The sequence below is a fragment of the Crinia signifera genome, chromosome 19, assembly GCF_055691185.1.
Source record: "Crinia signifera chromosome 19, ASM5569118v1, whole genome shotgun sequence".
NCBI lineage: Eukaryota > Metazoa > Chordata > Amphibia > Anura > Myobatrachidae > Crinia > Crinia signifera.
In genome coordinates this window covers 123,758,381-123,780,424 of record NC_139226.1, presented here as the reverse complement: position 1 = coordinate 123,780,424, position 22,044 = coordinate 123,758,381, and the positions used below count along the sequence as shown (strand labels likewise).

Sequence of the window (22,044 nt, the reverse complement as noted above, 5' to 3'; positions counted from 1 at the left end):
GTGCATGTCCTATTTTCGCAACATAAGGGTGGGTGGGAGGGCCCAAAGACAATTCCATCTTGCATCACCATTCATTATTCCTACTGCTGAGAGTCATTCATATGTGGGACTTGTCTTTTCAATGCATACAACTGTTTGCATTCCACTTGATTGCTGCACCTTCATGGGTGAGAATGTGATCTCCCTGACCTGGGGGAGTCAGGGCTGGGGCAGGAAGGCTGCAATTACACTTCTTTAGGGGCCGCTGCAATTACACTTCTTTTTGGGCGGCTGCAATTACACTTCTTTGGGGGCGGCTGCAATTACACTTCTTTTTGGGCGGCTAAACTTTATTTTGTCAACAATAGTTTTGACTAAGAGGAAACATTGGTGACAGTTTTATTTTGAGACTAAAATGTAAACTAAGATTCACTGACTATATACTAATGTCATTCGTATGAGAGACTTGTCTTTGAAATGCATACAATGGTTTGCATTCCACTGATTGCTGCACCAATCACCCACTGCTCCTCGGCTGCACTGTGTAAACAGTGCACAATCAAGCCAGATAGGGGTCTTGGTGCTTGTTTTGAGGTTGTAGCAGGGGAGTGCAGCTACGAGTCGTAACACCTTGAGAGAAGATCAGTACTTCTCTACCGGCAAAGGACATCCTCCTCGACAGAGTGCGCAGCTTCACGAGTGACGCAGTGAGCAAAGGGAACACCCGCCTAGTGAGCCAGATCACCTGAATCCACCCTAGCGATCAATAGAGTTACAGAAGTCACAGCCAGATAGAACTCTTCCAGCTGCCACCTAGTCATTGATTAGCCCCCTCCCCTCCACCCATTAGGCAATGATTGACGAGACGAATGGTAATAATAAATAATAAATTAATAATTACTAATCACCAAATTAAAAATCAGATGAAATTAATTATAAATAATCATAATCACAATCAAGACAGATAGGGGTCTTATGAAATATTAAACTGACCAAAACAGATACACACTCTGCACCATCGAGCAGGTGATCGCTGACATGCCAGGTGCAACGGTCTTTAGCACCCTGAATGCCAAGTGTGGGTTTTGGCAGATCCCTCTGGACAGAGCCTCTTCCTTGCTTACTGCCTTCATGACCCCTATTGGGTGCTACGTCTTCCTACGCATGCCCTATGGCATCACCACGGGCAGCAAAGTTTTCCAGCGCTGCATGGAGCAACAGTTCGCTGGCTCTCCCTGTGATTTAATCGCTGTCAGCATTCCTTATATGCCCAGCCGGGTCCATCAGTTACTGCCACTGCTGCAACCAATGCTAGTGATGGCATCACCACGGGCAGCGAAGTTTTCCAGCGCTGCATGGAGCAACAGTTCGCTGGCTCTCCCTGTGACATCATCGCTGTCAGCATTCCTTATCTGCACAGCCGGGTCCATCAGTTACTGCCACTGCTGCAACCAATGCTAGTGATGGTTACGCATGCCCTATGGCATCACCACGGGCAGCGAAGTTTTCCAGCGCTGCATGGAGCAACAGTTCGCTGGCTCTCCTTGTGACATCATCGCTGTCAGCATTCCTTATCTGCACAGCCGGGTCCATCAGTTACTGCCACTGCTGCAACCAATGCTAGTGATGGTTTACACATTACATTACATCTTCCATCTGCCACCTTAAAATTGATTAGCCCCCTCCCCTACACCCATTAGGCAATGATTTAAGAGACGACTGGTAATAAATGAATAATAATCACAAAATTAAACAATCAGATTACATTAATTAATCATAATCACACAATCAAGCCATATAGGGGTCTTGTTGGATGTTAAAGTGATCAAAACAGTTACACACTTGCAGACAAACTCTGTGCTGCACAAAATGCCCACCGCTCCTTGGCTGCACATGGTAAACCGTGCATGATCAAGCCAGATAGGGATCTTTTTTGGGCCTATTTTTTAAACTGCCGCTGCAGTGCTACTCTTACATGAGCCACGTGTTTGTGCCGCACACTTGTGTGGCTTAGCAAAGTTATCCAGCTACCTCGGTGCAAACTTTTGCCCTAAAAACAATATTGTGAGGTATGAGGTGTTCAGAATAGACTGGAAATGAGTGACAATGAATGTTATTGAGGTATAATATAGCGTAGGAGCAGTTTTTATGCTTTTTTAACAAAGAAATCAGAACCCAAAACCCAAAAAAATGCAAACACAAAACACTTAGGAGGTGTTTTGGCAAAACCCATTAGAACCCAAAACCTCAAGGTAATCAGAACCCAAAACCCGAAAAGTGGCCGGTGCACATCTCTAATTCCTATATACTTCTAGAACACTGGTTCCCAACCCTGATCCTCAAGTACCCCCAACAGTGCACGTTTTCCAGGTCACCCAGCAGGTGCACTCATTATTCAGACACATTTTAAAAGATCACAAGTGGAGCTAATTATGTCACTTGTGATTCTGTGTGGAGACCTGGAAAACGTGCACTGTTGGGAGTACTTGAGGACCAGGGTTTGGAAGAACTGTTCTAGAAGATACTGTACTTATCTGATCTGAAAACTATAAAAAAAAAAAAAAAAAAAAAGAGACATGTAAAACTGTAGTCCTTCTAATCATGTAAGATTCCCCAGTTGTGTAAATAAATCTGGTCATTGAGGCAACTTCTGGCACTAACCATGTCTAATATTTAAGCCATGATTCTGCATTTATTTCTAAGTTCCAATGAAATATCACAATAGTATTTTCCCGATCATGATAGCGTTATCTTTAAACAATAAAAGCAGGTCTGTAAAGCCGATCCCCAATGTTCGACCTACACGGAAATAAAAATGAGCAGCAAATCTCATGACTAAAATAAATAAGGAAATAAGGGTAGTAAACCCCCAACCCAAACAGATTTAACCAAAAAGACCAACACAGCATTAGTGTTTTTATCTGAAGCACCTGACTCCTTCATGTCATGTAGGGTGGCCAATCCCGGGATCGTAGGGATCCTGGGATTTGGCCCCAAAATGTCCAGGATTTCAGTACCAGGATTGGACTATCCAATACTGGGATTTTGGGATTGTGGTCTATTGCTGGCAGCAGCTGAGCACCCGCTCAGACGCTGCCTGGCTGTTCCCGACCGGGCGTGCGGCCGGCCTCTGTCACTCACTGTTCCAGCCTCTGTGACTTTTGTGACACTGGATAGGTCGGGCGGCGATTGGGTTCCAGCGCCAGAGGTGCAGCACTGCGGCCTGCACAGCATGACCTATGGGCCAACCTCTCCCGGCCGCACACAGCAATCATCTCCATCCACCATCACAGCCACCGCCTGCCTCCATTCCGCTGCCGCCTGCCCCGCTCCACCGCAGTAAGGCTCCACTAAAGTAAAGGGGACAGGGACAGTTTTCTTTAAGGGATGCCAATCCCGGGATTGAGCATTTTTCAATCCTGATTCCTGGGTTTAAAAAAAATGCCCCGGCATTGGCATCCCTAGTGTCATGTCATGAAGTATAACCAAGTTTATGTACATACAAACTTCTATTGAAAGGGGACGATGACCATACAGAAGCAAAAAATCAGAACCTACTTCATATTAATTTAACACCTTCTAGAAGACTACAGTATATACCATCTGATTGGTTGTCCACAGCAACATTCCATCTTCAATAGAACTTAAGCATACCCATGGCTTGCGTGGATTGTTGACCACTGAGGTACTAATTAAGTTACCTGTGGTCAAACATGACTATACCTAAAACAAGAAACCTTGAGGACCGCTTTTGAGCTAAATGAAGATCTCCACACATTGGGGGTTATTCTAGTTCATTCTTTCTGACAAAATCCTTCTTAGATGGACAAAACCATGTGCACTGGGGCAGATGTAACTTGTGCCGAGAGAATTAGATTTGGGTGGGGTTTTTCTTCAAAGTGAGATCTATATTGCAGTGTAAAATCATGCAGTCAGTATTTTCCCTGCACAGAAACAAAAAAACTCACCCAAATCTAAATCTCTCTGCACATGTTGCATCTGCCCCCCTACAGTGCACATGGTTTTGTCCATCTAAGAAGGATTTTGTCAGAAAGAATGAACTAGAATAAACCCCATTGATACATCATGACCTAGCAAGGTTCATAGGATTAACAACAACCGACCTGATACCTATTAAAATAAATGTAGATGTGAGTGTTGGGTTACCAAGTATACTTTTATTAGAGGTTTCCTATCAGGCTTAGTCATCTTGTTGTGCCATGTTTATTGTTATGTACAATAATCATGGGATAAGATTATTTTTATTGTTTGGTTTTTAATATTAAACAGAACTGATAATGCTGTCAGGATAAGATGTTAATTCAGTTCCGGGGTCATGGACATTAGCACGATGTGGAGTAATGGCCCTTGTTCTTGGGCTCCTCAACAAATCAGATTACTAGCGGTCTTGGAATAAGTCTCCTGTACTACTTGCACATACAGCAAACATGAAAGAGTCCTACAACAATATGAAGTTCATTTTAGAAAAGTTTCAATATGGAATGTCTGTGGGGATCTAAAGGTTATTGCACGTTTACAAAGGTTGTGATCTAGGTAACAGGAAAAATGTGAACAGTTCACTTGTCTTCCCTTCTCTGTTCATCAAGCTCGGACTGATAAACAAAGATACAGCAAACTCTAATGCGCTGATTGGCTACATGCAGTTACTCCTGTCAGCCAATCAGCACATAACCTATGTTATGTGCTGACTCGCTGACAGGAGTAACTGACAGGAGTAACTGAATAGGATTCTCTCGAGCAAGCAACTATTTGTGCAGTATACATACATACATACATACATACATACACAGCCACTTGCTAGTCCGCTGGATTGAAGTCTTTTTGAGGGGGGAATTATGGTTCTCTACATACATGCAAGTGGTGCAGGCTTGCTGGAACCTGTAGTTCCATTGTAAAGGACAATATTATGTCTACGGTTTTCTGGTCGGGCCCTGCATGCAAAGGTCAATCAGAAGACATTACTAGTGATGCCATGCTTCATGGTATCCAGTCACCCCCGTTTCAGCAAGTGTGCATGCACTTGCCGATGCAAGTTCCCATCACACGTGATGTGGGCCGAGTACACATTCGTCTAGCGTGTACCCCGGCATCAGTTGCACTAAAAGTAACAAAACCGCACTGATTACTATGATATGCGACACTGGAATATCTGTCTGTGACAGAGGCCGAGGGCAGTATCTTATTTGCTGCAGCCAATAAACTTGCCTGGGGCTATCCTAGAAGCCCTTTTGGAGGCACTTATTGGGGATATCGCTTCTCCTATCCTAGGCAGGCAAAACCAAATCCCTTAGAAGTATGAATATTTTCTATAATCACCGCTGCGAATACACATACATCTGCAAAAGACCTGCGGACCTATGTGTTTTGGATAACTAAAAAGGGCTACAATTTGATTGTCCAATGGGACCACTGGGCAAAAATCGCTAGAAAAGCCCAAAGCACAGAACTCTCTCTCTTGCTATATATATATATATATATACACCATTAGCTTTTGAAGACGGAGCGCTGCTCCGAAACGTCAAGCTATCTTATCCAAATACACCATTTGAAAAGACCTCCGAGTGCCGCCTGCTTCTTATTCCGTTATATATATATATATATACAGATGGGGAAGGTCCCATCTTGGCAGGGGATGGCGCTGGCGTCGCCAGCCGCCATCCCCCGCCAGCGCCATGGCGATGGTGAGAAGGGGACGCGCGCACACGAGAGGCGTGCGCGTCCCCTTCCGACGGCGCTTCCATCCGGTCCCCCGGGTCCCCGCCGGCTTGCCGGCGGTAACCCGGGGTCCCCGCCGCCTGCCCGCATTCCCCCCTAACCCTGTCCGTCTCCCTGAGGCGGAGACGGACAGGGATTCCGTCGCGCTGGCGACGGAGACGCGCGTGCGCGTGAGACGCACGCGCGTCTCAGTGTATTCGCTGGCGCGGCTGCTGGCGGGTCGCCAGCGCAGATGTTCTGGCGATCCGCCAGCCAGGATGGGATCTGCCCCATCTGTATATATGTATATATATATATATATAGAACAATGGCTTACCCCTTCAATGTGCTACAATACTAAGTTATAGGCAGCAACTCAATTAGTCCCCCCTGTTAGTGGAGGAAAGGAATGGAAATGGAAAGAATGGAAATAGAGTGCGCCACTATTACAAATCAGCACCACCAAAGATTACTGTAATTATTACAGACTCGTTGTACAGTTTTGACAATTTAATACAAAATCACATGTAAAAACAATAATTTAAAACATTCTTGGGATTTGTCGATTTCGTTTAACCAAAGTATCGTCCTTTTACAAGACAGAAAACACCCAACGCGTTTCGTCAAGAAGTGACTTCCTCAGGGGTAACAAATTCAATCTTTAGTTGAGACACTGGATGCACGCATTGCGTGTAATAGTGTCCAATGTATGGCGACAAATATGGGATCTTCTATGGATCCTGATGATATGTGCAGATGCACAGCATCCGTTTTGGTAAAATAGTTTAAGACCAGAAAATTCGGCAGGCGGACAGGAGGTAATTTTTTCCAAATGCCTTCTGTGAGGTGTATGGAGCACCAGTTTGTCATCCACTGCCAATGAGACCACTCGGCAAAAATCGCTAGAAAACCCCAAAGCACAGGTCTCTCTCTCTCTCTTGAGATATATATATATATATATATATATATATCAAATCAAAAGAATCACTGCAGTGTCATAAAGTTGTATCTGAATACAAGTAAAGCACATAGCATGGCATAATGAGCCTAAGTGGATGAGGACACATCTGTACACTATTCTGTGTAGCATTCAACAGTAGTCTCTAGTTTTTATTGTTCTATGTCCTTAATGTCTTGGTGGAATATTTTCCTTGCTCCTCATTAAAAGCTCCAATGTTTTCAGGAAAGCATTTTACGTGATCATTCAAAAAGTGCGCGTTCAATCCCATCTAACAACCTTACGCTTCAAAAAGTCTTCCAGTATTTGCTTGGAGTTGGGAATCTTTGAAATTCACAGAAAGTGGTTTCATTCCAAACTCTTTTAGGAGTTTTTGATAGTTTAGATCAGTGGTTCCCCATTAGTTCTAGAACAGCTGTGCAGTGGTTTTTTTTTAAATCACGGAGGTTATTTAAACCCTGAATGCTGACTAACACACATCACCTTGATAAAGATGAGGACCAGCGAAACGCATCTGTAACTTCAAGTGTTGCACCAGTCCCTAACTAGGAAGTTACCAACTTGGTGACCAAACCAGGAAATGTTCCTTTATTGATGGAGAATATCCCACTCAATCACCTTTGATCCAAGGGACCTTATCCGGATAAATCTGACATTTTCTGGGAGGAACGCCACCGCTCTAAAAGCCAGAAAATAATTCAGATACCCCATCTTTCCAAGTGGAACTGCTAAAAACCCACCATCACGCATAGGGTCACTCTGGAATGGACATTACCTCCATCCACCTGCTGTGGTTAAAGGGTGACTATATACAAGGGCCTATGCACACATTAATGCAGTTCTAGGGGCTAGTCAATGTGCCGCCGCTATTTCCGACGGGGGTCTTTAGCGACTGCATTGAAGTGGGATCACGGCAGAATGGGCCCGACTTTAGAAGCTGTCGGGCCCATTCTGCCGATAACGGGCATGGATTGTCGCAATCCCGGCCGCAGATCGACAATCCACAGCCATTTTTGCGGCCACACCCCTTTGCGCCGATTTGCAGGAGAGAAATTGAATCCCGCCTGTTGTTCAACTGTCGGGCTGACCGCAAACGGGTCAGGATCACGGCTGTTGGCAGGGATCGACAGCCATGATCCTAGATTGAATACCCCCCCTTAATGTCATTTTTATTTATATCCTTTTTTCTTTTCTAATGCTGTAATAAATTGTTATTACTAAAACACACTGCACACTTTTAGCGCAGCACTACCCCCCCCCCACCCTGCCAGTGGTTCCCAACCTGAGTCCTCAAGTATCCCCCAACAGTCCATGTTTTCCAGGATTTTTAAAATGTGGCAGTTGGTGATACACAGTGCACCAGCTGGGTGATTTGGAAAACCTGAGCTGTTAGGGTTTCTTGAGGACAGGGATTGGGAACCACTGGTTAAGATTATTCTCTGCCTTCTTTCAGTTTAGTAACTAAAAGCCAGAAGTGGATTGGAATCAAAAACCGGCCCATGAAATTTCTGGAAGCAGCCTTCATAGAGATGGGGTCTGCTGAAGGGGCTGGATTACTCCTCGACGTATTCTGAGTTGGACACAGTCGCATCCGTACTTGGTGTCTTTTTCTGAAGTTTTGTCTGTAACTTTACACTAATTCCACTACAATGTCCTTCCCTGGTGTCAGGTGCAGATTGTGAATGTAAAAAGGTCTTAGAAACCCTTCCAAAAAGTGGCCCTTGTACACAGTCACATGACCAGCCTGCCACCTCCTACCCTTGAATACAGCATGCCACCCACTAAGCCCCAACACACCCAAACCCCCAGTCTGTCACCCTCTCCCAGCCAGCCTCTCAGGCACTGGGGATCTTCTCTGTGTCTTCTATCACCAATCTGCCCCTGCTGAAAACCCTGTAAACAAAAATGGGATTCCAATGAATAGAATTAATTTAAACGCAATAGGCAAGTTAAGTTTTTCACGTAGAAATATGGTAAAGGCTAGATTTTTTTTTTTGTTATTGAAAATTTGGTACTTGTGTATTATAGCGGCGCCCCCGATGTCCATCGTACGATGAAAGGATCGCATGGCATGCGATGCGACGCGATTTTGACCCCCTATACGATAAAAAATCGTATAAGCACCCTAAAGGGTGCTTTTGAGCACCCTAATAGGTGCTTACAATGTTAAATGCACCCCCACGCCACCCCCCCACTATAAACGTGAACCCGAAGCGTGGCGAGCGGCACGCGTCCTACGACCTTTTCATACCCCCACTATCCACGTCGGCGTGGAGTTGAGAATAGAATAGTGTGGCGAGCGCAGCGAGCCACCGAGGCCGAAGCGTGGTGAGCGCAGCGGGGACGCGGATACCTTCACAGGTAAACGCGTCCCTTCGCGGGCTTCACAGGTATCCGCGTGCGCTCGCCACACTATTCTATTCTCAACTCCACGCCGACGTGGATAGTGGGGGTATGAAAAGGTCGTAGGACGCGTACCGCCGCCGCTCGCCACGCTTCGGGTTCACGTTTATAGTGGGGGGGTGGCGTGGGGGTGCATTTAACATTGTAAGCACCCATTAGGGTGCTTAACATTGTATAAGCACCCATTAGGGTGCTTATACAATGTTAAATCGCATTGCATCGCATCGTATGGCATTGTATGCCATGTACAATGGCATACAATTTGAAAATTGTATGCCATCGTACACTATCGTACGATATCGCATCACATACCATCGTATGCGTTATGGTATGCGATGCGATGGGCGCCGCTAAAATACACAAGTACCGAAAATTTAATAAAATCCGCATCCAAACGTCTGTGGAAAAATGAGAAAAATTGTTCTATTGCAGACCTGTGTTATGACATTATAGTTTCTGTTTTCAAAGGTTGCCGCACAAAGAAAGGCAGAAAGAGGAGAATGTCATCAGCCGCAGTCTAGAACCGGTTTTGCAAACGTCTGCGTCTCTTCGTCAGGTATTCTTACCGACGGCTTTTGTTTTAAGTCTAAAGTAAATATGATTGGTATTTAGTCAAAGCTTATCATTTATGAATGCTGCTTCCTCGTTTTACATCAATATTTCTCAATTTCAGCTAGTTGTAAAATTATACACTAGTCATACAGCTTATCTCTAGACAATTGTCATTGTTTAAAGAGACTTAAATGTTCAGCAGGCTGACTGCAAAGTTATATCAGGTCATAAAAGACTATTTACCTGAATTTGAGGTCTTCAACACTCCCGCACTATTAAGATTACTGGAGATACACATGAGGTGGCATTTTAAACGTTTTTTTTTTTTTTTAAACGGAGTATAACCAAAATTGGAATAACCAGGCCAATAAAACAAAATTACACAACAGATAACTTTAATTAAAGACATTATTTTCCTTCTTGCTTTGGGTCACTTGTAAAGAGCCTCCGTTACCCCACTATTTTGTTGATATGGAGAGGAGGGGTTTTGGACTTTTAAATGTACAGTATTCAGGTCTTCAAATCAAAAGGTTGACATTGAAAATGTCGAAGTGTTTTTTTTTTTTTGTGTCCTTGTCAACATAGGTTGTCATGGACACCGTATAAGTGTAGCATGGCTCGCCATGCTTCGGGCACGGTGCCTCGCTGCACTTGGCATGCTATTAGTTAATCTAACTCTATGCCCTAATACAGGGGTCAGGGAACTTTACCTTTTACCCCAAAATATATTTATATAAGCCGACGTTACCCCCTTGATTTGAAATGAAGGAATTCATATCATTGTAATACACACTGTACCCCCAGAAATTGAGGATACATCCTGCTAGTACGGTACACAGCCTGGCAGCCATTGATGATGATGATTACCATGTATGGCTGTGTGTGGTACAAAATTTGTACCACACACAGCCATACATGGTAATCATCATCATCAATGGCTGCCAGGCTGTGTGTGGTATAGTCATTGATAATGTGACGTCCAGGCAACTATTAGTGTCAGTATTACAAGATGATATAGTGACAGTCTGTGCAAATGTTTTTCCCTAGACTAGAGATGGGTGTACCATAACAGGAGCCTATAACCAGGCAAAGAAACTGCAAGATGGTGCAGCAACTACTCGACTCTACTGAAGGAGCGGGCGGACTTAGAGGCGGGGCATCGCGCAGGGAAGCGTGTTATATACAAGGGCCTAACGAACTGCACTGCATCAGGTCCTTGTACACTACAGTACTGTATGCATACAGAATCTATATATAGGTTCTATATGCATTGAAATGAAATTCCTGGAGGTAAAAGATGGTTGCACTGCCCAGACACAACCAGGCATGCATATACTGTAGATATGCACCACTGCCCTAATATATGATAAAGCCATTAAAAATAAAGAAAAGAAAAAAAATCACGAAAAACTAATTTCGACCTTTTGATTGTCTACCTACATTGTAATCTCTAAAGCTTGGACACAGTAGGAGGCCCCAGTCATTTTTGATGGGAAGAGAAGAGAAAGGTAATGGAGGAAGCAGCATTGGTGGCAATGTAATGTTATAAATCAGCATTTATGTACCACGAGCCTTGACATACATTGTGTGATAATATGGCTAATGTTCTGGAATGAACCAATCCTGTGCCAGTTTATGGGTGGAGCCAGATGTTCTAGTACAGTACTTGTCAACTCAGGCTTCACTTCCTAATTATTAATTTCACTGCCCTGTGCTTGTGTTATTCTTGGATAAGGTGTGGAGACCGACTGTAAATACACAACGAGGAGAGCTCTCACCTACTGTAATTAACTCCTTAATGTATAGTATAGCATTGTGACCAGACACTTTTCAACATAGTATGCCACATGCTATTTTATTAAAACTTATTGAGAAAATGTAATTATTTTGGTCATCCTAGAAAAGATAGTTCTTAGAATGTCTCCCTCCAGAACAGACCAGTCAACGGGGTACTCTTCAACAACGAAATCTGGAGCCAACTTCATCAATGCTGCCTATGGCGCTTGTCCTGACAACTCATTACAGCACGCCTAATCGCAAGGTGGTGCAATAAGTCTCACAGCATGGCGTATGGCGTTACCGGTGTGTGCAATACCAGTGATCATCCACCAGATGTCGCTTTTTAAAATCACCACCGCGCATGCCTCAGATGTCTAATGCAATGCTATAGCAAAAAAATTTGCATTGCACATGCGAAGTCTCCATTGAAATGCACTATATCGCAAGTACTACTTTACTGTACAATATGTTACATAAACAGCGTACTCAGAAAATACTATTGCATAGAGGTGCGTCTCATTACACAATTCATAATGGGCTATTGGGATAAGTGAGCGAGTATACAGTATGGGCAAATACTGTAGGCCAAACTCTGGTTAGCAAGATGGCTACCGGGTCACAGCCAGGGCTTCATGGGAGCCCACATCTATGGAGCGATTTATTTACAGTTTTGTTACATAGCGCATCAGCTGCTGTCCGTGCGTCTCATTACGCTACACTAGTTAAACACAGAACTACTATGCTTTAGAGTGAGATAAAGTGGAGAGAGATGAATTACCAGCCAATCAACTCCACTCCAACCTGCCATGTGACAGTCTGTATCCTGACAGGAACTGATCATTATTGGTTCATGAGTGATAATCTCGCTCATTGATAAATCTGCTCCTTTAGTTCTCTCCATGGCTTATGAAGTAGACCCCATAGATTTCAGAATCCATTAGGGCAGAGAATTAATGACTCTGTGCAAAGTGCTGTGTTTTATTTTGGTACTTGTTTCCTAGCACAGCGCCCACGATTTTAATCTTATGCCATTGTATCGATCGCATCGCATGCGACCCAATTTTTAATTGTACAGGCACCCTGATGGGTGATTACTATGTTAAATGTACCCCCATTGTTAACGCCACCCCCATTATCAACGCCAACCAGAAGCGTGGTGAGTGCGGCGGTACGCGTCCTCCAACCTTTTCATACCCCCAATATCCACATCGGCGTGGAGTTGACTTTATAGTGTGGCGAGCGCAGCAAGCCACCAAGCCCGAAGCGTGGCGAGCCCCGCGAGGGGACGCGGAGTACTTTACATGTATTCAGTGTGCCCTCGCCACACTTTATATAATCAGATCCACGCCGACGAGGATAGTGGGGGTATGAAAAGGTCGGAGGACGCGTTCAAAGGCCGCATCCCTTTTTAAGATGTGCACGGTGAAGCCACACCGAGGAGTCCTATTTGCATACCTCCCAGCCTTATGGATGTCCCATCACTGCAAGAGTTAGAGGCTATTGAACTACAAGGTTGCACCTTAGGAACCACATTAGTTGGTGGTGGATAAGGATTACAGAGAAGGAGAATATCCTAAAATAAATCCTGTAATATGGGATGAATGATTAGGAGAAGCAGGGAACGTCTTGTTACATCAATTACCTGGAAATTGGTGATCCAGAAGTACAAAAAAAAAAATAAAAGAATCTCAAAATATATATCTACAGCTACTGAACAATTTAATTAGGGCAATAAAGCTACAAAATGGGTGTGGAGATGTTGGGGTCGTTTTTTGGAGACATGTTCATTTCTCATGCATTCTAATTCAGGTCAGGCTAGATTTGCCAAGAGCAAATGCTGCAAAAAGTAACCTTCCCCCATAAGTTAAAAAATAATAATAATAATAATAATAATAATAATAATAATAATAATAAAAAAAAACACACCACACAAAAAACTAAATAAAAATAAAATGTGGTTTTCAGTAAACAATAAACTATGTTCCAAACATTATAACACAACATACTAAAGAGAAAAATAATTGCTTGTCTACATTATGAAGAGTGGGAGGCCCTCGTTACTAATCTGATTGGGTTGAGTTTCAATTGATCAAGACAAGGCTGCAAATTAAACAAAACCTCAGAACTGTAAATAAAATCTGCATGTAGTCATTTAAAAGTTCAGCCAAGGAAAATATCCAATATCACGTACAATAAAAAGCTGAACACACACACACACACACACACACACACACACACACACACACACACACACACAAACCATTAATAGAGCAACTTTTTTAACTAAAGGGATCCTAATATCATTACCCATATCACAAGCACACCTGTACATATTTACCTGTAAGTAACGGTACACACATGCACCCTGCAGTTTATTCTTTAAAAAATACTTTCCTTAATTTATTAAAGCAATTGAAATCTAAAGGAAAAAAAAAAAAAAGTCCTTCATTTTAAAAATTGCCTATTTTACATAGAAATTCGTTGAAAACCAAAATGGTTCCCCAGCAATATTTTCCAAAAATACATATTTCTCAGATTCTTCGTCAATGAAGAGAGAAGAATTCTGGTCTTTATTCCAGACCACTTCACAAAATTGCAGTTAAACTGAAAAGGAGTCCGAGGCTTAAACTGCCCCCAATCACTTGATGCCTGGAGGGAGACGCCGCCAGCCAATCCAAACCTTTAGAAAAGCAACCTATGCTTCAAGTGCCCCTTCCTGGTCCAGTGTCCAGCTTCTGGATGTCACAGCACAATGAGATCAGTTCACTTTGTGCTGCTTAGAGGATTAAATGTTGCTCACTTTGGTATTTGATGATGCATCTGGCAGCACTGGGGCAGGTGCCTTGTGTGTTCGTTCGCGTCTGACATACCTCTGCTTCCGGACTGAAAGCACAAGATTAGGCTAGAAGCGCTGATGTAATATACAGGTGAAACAAAAACAAAAGTGAGCAACCACACTGTGGGACGTGACTGCTGCTTAATGCATCCGCTACAAAGTAAAAAAAATAAATAAAAAAATACCTGAACTAAAACAGATTTGCCTACCAGATAAGAGGAAACGGGACATGGACATCTGTCAGAATGAACTTAGGTCTACAGTCATTAGGTCGACCCCACTAGGTCGACTGGCAGGAAGGTCGACCTGACTTAAAGTCGACATGGGCCAAGGTCGACATGACTTAAGGTTGAATTTGCATAAAGGTCGACATGAGGAAGGTCGACTGGTCATAAGGTCGACATGGGTTTTTGACTGTTTTTTTATCCGAATGTCGACACAGTTGGCAATGAGAATCGGACCCTCGCATCGCTCGCTATGCTTCGGGCACGGTGCCTCGCTGCGCTCGGCACACTATTTTATTCTCCCACCACGCCCTAGTGGATGGTAGGGCATGAAATACCGCCTGTCGGCACATGTCGGCTCAAAAAACAGTGAAAAACACATGTCGACCTTATGACCAGTCGACCTTCCTCATGTCGACCTTTATGCAAATTCGACCTTGGCCCATGTCGACCTTAAGTCAGGTCGACCTTCCTGCCAGTCGACCTAGTGGGGTCGACCTAATGACTGTAGACCTAAGTTCATTCTAATAGATGACCGCATCCCCAGATAAGAGATCGTTTTGCAAAGCTCTACAACCAGATCTAGCAGCACAAATGGTGGTTCTGTCATTGGTAAGTTTGTTAGGGACCATGGGAATGAGCAGCTTGCAGGAGCTCAATGTATCTTCAGTCTGCCTGGTGGTAGTCTAATAGGTACTTCTTTCCTAGCAGGGCGCCCACTAAGCAAATAGCTTAGTGGGCTATTCTGCGTAGGAAAATCGCATCGCTTACCGTCTATAGTGCTGTGCGATGCGATGACATGTTAACTGCACAGGAGTGCTTATATAATGAAATATCGCAGAGGATTGCATGGCACCAAATGCGATGCTTCATTGTACGAGCACCCATGCCATGAGATATGATGGGTGCTTACAATGAGATGTGATGTTATGTGATGTGTGCATAGAATGTGATGTGATGGGTGCTTACAATTGGAAGTACCTGCACCTACGCCATTGTTTAGCATAAACCCCAGTATCCACACCACCCTGAAGCGTGGCGAGTCCCGCGAGGGGCATCGGAACGCATCCTCCGACCTTTTCATACCCCCACTATCCATGTCGGCGTGGAGTTGATATTAGATAGTGTGGCGGGCGCAGCGAGGAGACACGGAATACATGTAAAGTAATCCTCGCGGGGCTCGCTACGCTTCGGGGTGGTGTGGATACTGTGGTTGATGCTAAACAATGGCGTAGGTGCAGGTACTTCCAATTGTAAGCACCCATCACATCACATTCTATGCACACATCACATTACATAGCATCACATCTCATTGTAAGCACCCATCACATCTCATGGCATGGGTGCTTGTACAATGAAATATCGCATCGCACGGTAAAAACGTACCATGCGATGCCACTACGTTTGCGTACGTAAGAAATCTGGGCACCCTGCTAAAAAAAACAAGTACCGTCTAATTTAATTATAACACATGAGAAACTGCCAAATGATCTCGTGTAGGGGTTTTCAAACTATTTTGCTCTGGAACCCCATCAGACAATAAAAATGACAGGACCTCAACAAGTTTCCCCAGAACTGCCACCACACGTGTGGTCAGCATTACAGAGGCACAAAGCAGAAGTGACTGCTAATGCCAGCTGTGAGCCCCCCTATGGACATTTGCATTTAGAAGGAGGGATCCAGGAGTACAGCCTGTTGGTTGCAACAGCTGGTTCTGGGTGGGACAAGAGAGGCAGAGCACTGCGGAGGGGCGGAGCTTCCTGGTAACTCCTCAGATCTCTAAGCCAATGATTCAAGGACTCAGAAATAAGTCAGTTGAATTGTCTGTTGCTTCAATCACTGACTGAGTCACAGTCCCATGCTCAGATGTTCATGATCCACTGTGGGGGGTCAGGACCCACAGTTTGAAATCTGCTGATTTAAAGCTATCACACAAAACATGTGCAATTGGTGCTACTATAGAAATGCTCTATACACCGCTAGTATTAAACACTGCTGCATTGACCTACAGTAGAACATAAGGTTTCTGCCTCTGAAAGTGAAACCGTTTTGGATGAAATGTAACAAGGGACTGGAGTTCAGGACCAGCCACAGGTTAGACGTCCTGCACACTCATGCCAATCTCCTAGCTCTTGGAGTAATTGAGATGCTGATGCACAGACTGGGTTAACAGGAGTGAAGACACGCCTGTGAACTACTACCTGAGGGTTTGTGCAGGAGCCAGCACAGTAGCGGGTGCACGGAGACACCAACTTTAGGCTATAGTGGAATCCAGGGAGTAAACTTATGGGATGGGGAATAACTTGTGATTCTCTGCTGAGCTATGAACATTAATGATAACTTTATTTACACGAGCTGGAGGCGGAGTTACCTGTGGAGCTCTGGTCAGGAATCATTGATGCCTAGAAAAAAAAAAAAAAAAAAAAGGATTTATCAATCTAGGTCTATCGTCCGTGAGTCTCCGAAACACTGCCATCTGCTGGCAGAGAGTGAAACGACATCTCTTTCTCACACACGCACAAGACAGAAGGTAACAGACTAGCTGATTTAGGTCGCCAGTCACTTGGTTGATCCCATATGGTGGACATGCACATGGCCAATTGGTCGACAAGGTAGATAGTGGAAAGTCAACAGTTTTTTATTTTTTTATTTTATTGTGGGTGTCATTTTTTTATGTTGAACAATTTAAAAGCCAAATTTAACATGTACCCTCATGGGCTTGAGTCGCTTCCCGTGTTTTGGGCAAGGAGACGATCTCGCCACTGCTGTACTGAGCACAGGTTACTGATCCCAATCAGAGTCCAGGTGGACAGTAAAGAATTAACAACTTTAAAAAGGGAAAAGAACCATGGGGGCAACCTGCTGACTGTCAACCGTCTAATTTGGATATCCACTTGGGCTAGATTTACTAAGACCAGACTTATGTTAATCTGCAGCAGGTGATACAAATAAGCGGGTAGTCTCACCATTTCACTGGGCTCAAAGATTGATGCTGAAAGATATATAAATAAATACATTTATATAGATCCGGTTAGTAAATACTGATGTATAGTCTACAAATTAATATAATATAATATAATATAATATAATATATATATATATATATATATATATATATATATATATATATATAAATGGTGCCCACACACTAGAAAGATCTGACATCTTAAGACTTCCCCTGATCTGCCCATCAGTCCTGGACAACATATTTTGTGCAAAGAGTACATTTAGATTTACACCAGAGAACTGGAGAACTGGAGAACATGAACCCACCCAAACACCCGTGTGCATGAAAGCGCCTTAACATCCCTAGTGCACCTACTCCCAAATACCCAACTGTGTAAACCAGGCATGTCCAAACTATGGCCGTCCAGCTGTAGTGAAACTACAAGTCCCATCATGCCTTGCCACAGTTTTGCTATTAGGGAATGCTAAAACTATGGCAAGGCATGTTGGGATGTGTAGTTTCACAACAGCTGGAGGGCCACAGTTTGGACATGCCTGGTGTAAACACACCCAAGTGCCCAAATATCCAAGTATCTGAATGCGCCCGAACACCGAGTGACTGAGCACCTCAACTGCCAAAGGTTGCAGATTATTAGATAGAGAGAGTCTAGGTGTACCCCAAAAGGTCGACAGGGTCTCTAAATGTCAACATGAAAAAAAGGTAGACATGAGTTTTTCATATTTTTTCGGGTGTCAATGACCCCCAATTACTGTAACGCAGGCGCTCGCCATGCCTCGGGCACGGTGCCTCGCTGTGCTTGGCACAGTATTATATTCTCCCTCTATTCCGACATGGATGGTGAGTACAGTACAAACATGCCAGTTTAAAAATAAATCATGAAAAACTCATGTCCACCCACTGACTATCTAGACACTGTAGGCCTATCAACCGGAACCAACTCCCAAATACCAGAGTCCCACATAGTGGAAGGTTTATTCTTATAACTGGGGGCAGTTTTATCAAACCCGGTGAAGTGATAAAGTGGCTGATACTTATCGCTGGACAATCAGTTCCTGTAATTTTTCAAATGCAGCCTGTAACTTGACGATTAAGAGCTGATTGAAGTGATAAAGTGGCTGGTACTCTATCAGCGACCAATCGGCTCTTAATCGTCAAGTTAGAGGCTGGGTTTGAAAAATTACAGGAACGGATTGGCCGGCAATAAGTATCAACAACTTTATCACTTCATCAATCTTAATAAAACCGCACCTGGATCCTGCCGTTAAACATTCCCATGCTGTACATTGAAAGGATACCACGAAGAGCTCTGACCTACTGTATATAAAAAACACATGTGCGGCCTAGTAGCATATATCAAGCACTGTAATGATATATGAAGAGTACCTGCATTCCGCCGGTAGAAGATTTCTGGTAGCATGTGCGAGCGCTTAAGGTAAAAAAACAAGGCCACAGAAAGGACGAGGAACAGACCAATGAATAGAGTTCCGAGCAGGAGTGATGCAGCTATCCCAGGATTGCCTGTAAAATAGCCATTAACACTGCATAATGGTACCTACAGCCCACAATAAACCAAAAACATTTAGTTATTCTCATTTTGGATGAGATCAAGAGACTATAAAATCTGCTCCAGTGTATCGGTCTCATTCCATACATGAGAAACTCCTACCTGGTGAAGATGGTGGACCTCAGAATGTAGTGTTCCCAGTCTTACAAACTACACTGACTGTTGCCACTGGGGCAGATGTATTAAGCCTTAACAAGAGATAAATGCAAGGGTGATGAGGAGAGAAACCTCCAGCCAATCAGCTCCTTACTGACTTTTTTCAAACACAGCCTGTAACATGGCAGTTAGCAGGTGATTGGCTGGACGTTTAGCTCTCCTTATCACCCTTGGATTTATCTATTGTTAAAGCTTAATACATCTGTCCCACTGAATGAACTAAGACGCACCACACAAAATGGGCATGAACAAAACAGTCTAGAAGATGTAACTAGGATTTGCTTCCAAAGTGTTGTATGCTCATATGTGCAAGGACAGGAGAACCACCACATTAAAGTCTTGTTAAGCTCAGAGAATATCTAACATCTCCAAATGAAGCCAAATACAACACAGCAGTGATAATACACCGGGCTCTCACCTTTACAAGTACACAACGTGTACAACACACATTACTTTCTCCACACACTTTCACTGTTCATGTGTGTGATTAGCTTATCACTATGATAAAGTGCATTGGGCTGCACAGGTAAGCTAAGGCCACAGCAGCAGCCACCAGCAACCTGACCACAAGATACAACGGAGAACAGGACTTTATGGCTTCCCAGATTTATCATTTGTTAAGAGGAAGCCACAATACAGAAACCCTTATTCCAGATGCAAAGCCAGATCCTGTTTTATAGGTTGAAAAATGTAATATGCAGAACCCTGGCTCCAATACATACTAAGGGGGTAATGGCAAGTTTGATGCTGTGAGCATTATTGCGGCAATGCAAAACCTGCAGGAGGTATCTCAGTAAGACAAGAAAACCTCTTGCCAGCACTGCAGACCCGAGAGCAGCAGCGGACCATCTGCGAAAGCCTTAGCTTAATCAGACTGGCCAATAAAAACTCCTCTGCCAGGGCTAAAAAGTAGGATTTGGAAAAAGCAGACCCTTGCCTTGCCACTCTTTCAATACAGGAGTGACTGGCACCAGTTTTGAAAATCTGTAAGCCATTTTGCAAGTGGGTGACCTGCACATGGGCAGTGCTGATGCTGTGCATGCTCAGATCTCACTACTGGGTGAATCAGGCAGGAGGACCTGCACATGGGCAGCACTGATCCTGTGCATAAAGCACATCTCTCCGGGGGAGCCAGTCCTCACATCGCTCAGGGCCCATGTTATCTCTGGTAATTTAGCAAGAAAACCAATAGAATATAGAACGTTTATACTTACTTAAGTGATGAGGAACAGATGGAGTTATGCTGATATTCGTGTGGATTTCCAATGCATCAGCGGTAACTAACAATTAAAATATAAAATGAATGCACCAGAACACACACTTCACATTTCCATATGGACGGCATCAAAAATAAGTTGTTATTATTATTAGAACCATTGATTGCATTGCTGCATGCACATACATAACTTGTACATACATCATGTCACCATTTTGAAAATTGAATATTAAATTGATCAGCTTTATGTTCATAATGGTCATCTCTACTTTGTGTAAATAAATCCATGTAATGTAACAAAAGGTCACAACATGCCAGAGTCCTGCATTGGCTTACCAGATTTAGGGTCAGTAGCCTCTGGGACTGCAGAAGGTCTAGGAGTAGTAGTTCCAGATACCTGCTGTGGGGTTATGGTTGCGTGGCTTCCCCTTTCCTTCCCCCATCCTACCACTGATTCCACCCTCTGTGTCAGGAGTCCAAGGCTCCCATAGAATTTAAAAGGCCAGGCATGAGGTCACATTGGCACCTTATTTGAACTCTGCCCTATAAAAAGGAAGTCTTTGGGCTTCTTCTTGTTCCAGAGTATAGGTTCATCCAGGTGGTTTCTAGTGTGCGGTCTGTGTACTCTTGGTTACACTGTGTTCACAGTGGTGTAACTAGGGCTTCGCAGCCCTAGCGGTGGTGGTGGGGAGCCGGTGCTACAGGGGCGCAGCAGCACAAAGAAGAACACTGTAAATGTGTGCCCTGGACAGCCCTCTCATTCCCCCCCCCCCCAGAAATGCGCACCCTGCGCTGCCCTCTCACCCCTGCCAAGACACCGGAAATACGCACCCTGTGCACTGCCCTCTCCGCCCCAGATGCCGGACTTGTGCAACCTGCGCTTCCATCCCCCCCCCCCCCCCAGATGTCAGAAATGCAGGGGAATGTCTGGGGATGGGGCTGCCCAGGAGCAGCTGCAGGACCAGGTGAGTGGCAGACACCGCACGGCACACAGACAAGTCGCCGCGCCGGGACACCAACGCTTCCTGATAGGTGCGGGGGGCGCCAAAATACTTTGGCTGGGGAGGGGGGGGGGGGGGAAGCAACATTTATAGTTATGTCACTGTGTTCATTCCTGGATTCTGCCATCTTAGGGTCTGTTTCTGATCTTCCCGGTTCAAATCAAGACACATGGCGCTAAACTGTTAGCCCTTAAGCGGTTTCAGATTATAAAAATGGCTGGATATTGTTTTCAATTCCTCGATCTCATGTGTTATCACGAGTCCTGGTGGCTGCTCATCAGGGATTAGGCTTTGCATGCCTCAGACACACAAAGCATAATACCCAGTAACAGCAGGTGTCAGGGCTAAGGGACGCCGGCATCTTGGGTTAATAGTATAGCCCCTGGAAAAGCTATTAGCAGCGTTGAAGCACCGTTGCAGATAGGATATCCTTCAAAATGGGGGAATAATCCTCAGGGATCTTAAATACATGGGTCAGGAACACGGGACTGTAGAATTTACTGGTTTACCATCCAGTAGTGACCTATTACACCAAATTAGATTTAGTTAAGTAAGCCGATGCTCATTAGCTACAATGGATGCACACACCATATACAGCAGGCATGCCCAAACATTGGCCCTCCAGCTGTTTTGAAACTACACATCCCAGCATGCCTTGCCAAAGATTTACCATTCCCCAATAGCAAAACTGTG

General features: G+C 44.2%; 1 protein-coding gene across 5 annotated transcripts in view; it reads right to left on the bottom strand.

Moving 5' to 3' along the window:
- C19H1orf159 (chromosome 19 C1orf159 homolog) overlaps window positions 1-22,044 on the bottom strand; it is an 86,480-nt gene that overhangs the window by 39,887 nt on the left and 24,549 nt on the right. For 3 of the 5 annotated variants that reach the window (XM_083163255.1, XM_083163256.1, XM_083163257.1), the window contains exons 6-10: window positions 20,349-20,414; window positions 18,798-18,932; window positions 17,413-17,438; window positions 16,818-16,848; window positions 13,661-14,269 (exon numbers count right to left, since the gene is read on the bottom strand). In XM_083163255.1, coding sequence (XP_083019381.1) covers window positions 14,172-14,269; window positions 16,818-16,848; window positions 17,413-17,438; window positions 18,798-18,932; window positions 20,349-20,414 — 356 coding nt within the window. In that variant the 3' untranslated portion in view covers window positions 13,661-14,171. Of the gene's footprint in view, window positions 1-13,660; window positions 14,298-16,817; window positions 16,849-17,412; window positions 17,439-18,797; window positions 18,933-20,348; window positions 20,415-22,044 lie in introns of those variants that run through there. The other 2 variants (XM_083163259.1, XM_083163258.1) reach the window with 2 other exon arrangements.